Here is a 3801-nt window from a genome sequence, read left to right on the forward strand (position 1 = left end):
TGATGATAATAATAATGATGATGATGATGATGATGATGATGATGATGATGATGATGATGATGATGATGATGGTAGTTCCGACGAGTAATAGGTAGAATGGGGAGTGAGATTTACGTACACAATAGCAAGAATAGCCAATATGACATTGAAATCCTACTATTAGGCATTGCCACCAGATATCCGAGGTTTAACTTGCCATTTCTTGATGAAGATGATACTTTATTACCGAGAGTTTGGGTTTTATTTAACATCCAGGCTCGTCCACCATGTTTTAAGTCAAGTTGCTACCCAAGCTATCTTAATGTTTAATGGCGTGGAGATTTTCAGCACGCTCAATTACTTCAGTGTTAAGATGCGACTTCAGAGTTTGTATAGAAGGTTGACCTTTAGATTATTCTAGGCTTATTCATATTGAGACCTTGTCAATTTATCACGGAATAGGTTCGGCTTCGTCTGATATAGGCTCTTGTAGATAAAACGGAGTTGATTGGTGCCAGTAAGAACATTGTCGTGAATTTATGCGGGTTCTGTATCGTGCGGATGGAATACACTTCGTGCATCCTCAAATTCCTGTATGTGGGACAAAGCAGCAGAAATATAAAAAAAGACCACGTTGTCAACTCACATACTAACTAATCTGAAGTAGAGCTTTTGACTTCAATGTCTGTGGTTAAGTAAAGAACGTCAACACAAACGGTAGACTGTTTTGTGGTCAGAAACAACCTTCAAAGGAGTGAAGAGCCTGTGAGTTCGATTATGCATCATTTAAGAGGGATATTTGCCAGAAGTAAATTGTGATATATGAAATACAGCAGTCAGCTGAGGGTTACTTGGTGTAGCTAAGGTTTGGGTGGAACTTCAGACTTATTTAAGAATTAACTTCCAATGAAAAATTCGTGAACCAGATATATGAAGTTAAGTGTATGAAGATTAGTACAGCAATGATTACCGGTACAAAACAGGGAAAGTAGACCAACTAAGAACGTCGGTGTTCCACATTACAGCAAGTGATAAACAGGGTCGTAAATGCTGACAGGTTGAAGTCTGTAGATCAATCGGACATGTGGAGGTCTGTTTTAGGTCATCTGAGCCTATATTTATCAGTAAAATAAAAGATAAAATGCAAGAATCCGAAATGGTATATTGAAGCCTCAATTTCTAATTAAATTTCGTCATTTCATCCACATAATATGCCAGCACCCATCTGAAACGATACAACATGCAGCCACGATTCTATCCACATTTACTCTGTTGTCATCCTCCGTTTGCCTTAAAACCTTACCCATGGTATAAGTTGCTGACCCGACCCAACAGCACTTTTGTATCACTTCTACGCTGGTTTGAAACGGTGACAAGCACCATCGGTATTCAGTTGATAGAAACTGTGTTAATGGCCATGAAACGGAGCAGTAGCGTGTTCAAACACAGTACTAGCCTGCTTATGGACCAGAGGGCACCTCAGTTGTGAAACGTAGTAGATCTATGCTACCTGACCTATAAACAGCCTTGAAAACGACGTGCATTTGCACCTTGCTGTGTGATATTACATTGGATTTTGCAGGTTTTAGATAGGACAGACGAATCTACGGATCGATCAAGTAGAAACAGATTACTGCAAAGACGTACATGTTCTTCAATATTGAGTTCGCGGAAACTACCGATTTTCGGTAGGGCAGCACCGATCACATCGTTCACACGAACCGGTTCATGCGTGGTATGAGTACGTCCTTGTATCGAATTGTCACATTCTGACCAGGACTCTTTGGCGGCACACTTTTCACTCCAGTACCGTTCATTTTGCAACTTTGCTGGACCGAAATGAGGGACATGTCCGACAAGGTCTGGAGCGATTGGTTTTCCTTTCTGGTGTTTTGGAGTTGGTGGACTTTGATAATTCCACGAGCTGAATTCTTTGGAGATGGAAGACCAGTGAAACTGTGTTAAATAATGGAAGTTGCTGTAAACGGTAAGTCCATAGTGTTCACGCATAACCTAGCCTGGGGTGCTGAAGATGGACTTTAACATCCCCAATAGGCAATGGTTTACCTCCAGATAGCTAGGTCATTTGGGTCATATAATTCATTTCAGGCCAACCTCACACGAAGATAGATAGACACGACAGATAGACAGACCATCCATTTTGGAAGGCCAGTTCCTAGTCATGAAATATGACGACATTCTTGTTCCTTGAATCTTTACGGTTCTTGTTTTAAAATGAGTTCAGATAAAGTCTAAACCACGCAGAGATTTTACACTTTGTAGAGGTTCGATTCTCGTTTACAACAATTAGTTTGCTTTACCATAGCGTTGCAATGAGCAAAGGATGCTAAGTGACGCCAATCTACCGAGTATCCTGTTCGTTCCGCGACTCACTTTGCAGGGCCACACTGATTAGTGCTATAGTATTTTGATAACCTCTTCTTGGAGGAATTCGGCAGATCATATTAATTTCAATTAACTACGATGATTGCTTCGTTTAGCCCGGGCATTGAGGTCTGCCAGAAAATCAGACTAGTTGAGAACAGTCAAGTGTGATTCCTGTTCTACGTTCCACACAGATGACCTGATAATGTTGAAGTTCGTGAGATTTGGATACCAATTCGTTAACTGTAACCCAAGTAGCTTCAGAAAAACAGTTCACAACGCGTTTCATTTTCTTTGAGATTCATTAGGTAGGTTTAGTGGGTTCTGCCGCGCATTGCTTGCTTGACAACTTTTACGGTTTACCTCACCCCGGGGGGGACGACTTAATCCACCTGGATGTAGGATGAATATTTGTAAGAATGATTTCTTGGTTTCATTCGATCGGTGTAAGTTTTCAAAAACTTCAGCTAATAGAAGACAGCTTAGCGTCATTCATAACTTTTTCAGGCTCCCCAAGAAAGACTGACTAAAAGTAGTCCCCGCCCTGGAAGTGGTCTCTAGAGGGGAAGACAACTGCATTTGAAGAGCAGTTTTAAAGTGAAATGTGCTCGCAGACATGTGAAACGCCCCCTTGATGGATGACAGTGAATCACGGGCAAGGGTGTCGACAACACAATTAGATTCGGTGGAAATTAATAGGCTCTCAGCAATGTGTTGCAAACAAAAAAATTGACACGTGACCAGGATTTTGTGACCATTACTGTCAACACCGCCCGGAGCGACAGCGTGCGCTGAGGGAGCACGGGTGACATTCTCACCCCGCGTGTCACACGGGTGAAAACTTGGCACTTTTCACAGTCTTTTACATCAGTCGAATATACGTCTGTCCACATCAGTGAAATGATCCCACTAGGAAAACATTAGGAGTGCTCAAAAGAGAGTAAGGCGATAACTAGTTGATACATGGCGTACGTTGTTATCAATGTCCACAAAATATCACACAATTTGAACCATATTTTGAAAATTAGCGTTTCTACCTTAAGGTTTCAAAACAGAATTTGGGACTGCGCCCACCTGATGAGCCCCAAGAAGGGCTCACAGTCTATATGTGTTGATTGACAGGATCGGTGGTGATGTGCACAGAGATTGAAAAGTTTTCACACATCGGCTGGGATAACTCATTCGCAGTGCTCTAGCAATAGAGGCGAGAGGCAGCGCATATTATTTGTATCCATAACTGAAAAATACGTTTACGAGCGGGAAAATACCGTATGAAATCTCAGGAATAGATCTAACCTGAAAAAACGACAAATAAGCTTATAAACGTTGAAGATGTGATCTTTCGTAGATCATGTAAGTAGTACAGTACCACTTGTGAGTAGTTTCCTTTATGAAAATATACTGCGATATCTCGAATATCGTACCAACTGAAACATG

At 41.3% G+C, this 3801-nt stretch overlaps 1 protein-coding gene across 1 annotated transcript in view; it reads right to left on the bottom strand.

The window, feature by feature from the left end:
- The window catches only part of T265_12739 (hypothetical protein), a gene marked incomplete at both ends in the record, with an annotated part of 26009 nt that overhangs the window by 608 nt on the left and 21600 nt on the right, over window positions 1-3801 (bottom strand). The window contains one exon of the mRNA XM_009165179.1: window positions 1629-1910. Coding sequence (XP_009163443.1) covers window positions 1629-1910 — 282 coding nt within the window. The remainder of the gene's footprint in view (window positions 1-1628; window positions 1911-3801) is intronic.

This window comes from Opisthorchis viverrini (genome assembly GCF_000715545.1).
Source record: "Opisthorchis viverrini unplaced genomic scaffold opera_v5_12, whole genome shotgun sequence".
Lineage (NCBI taxonomy): Eukaryota > Metazoa > Platyhelminthes > Trematoda > Opisthorchiida > Opisthorchiidae > Opisthorchis > Opisthorchis viverrini.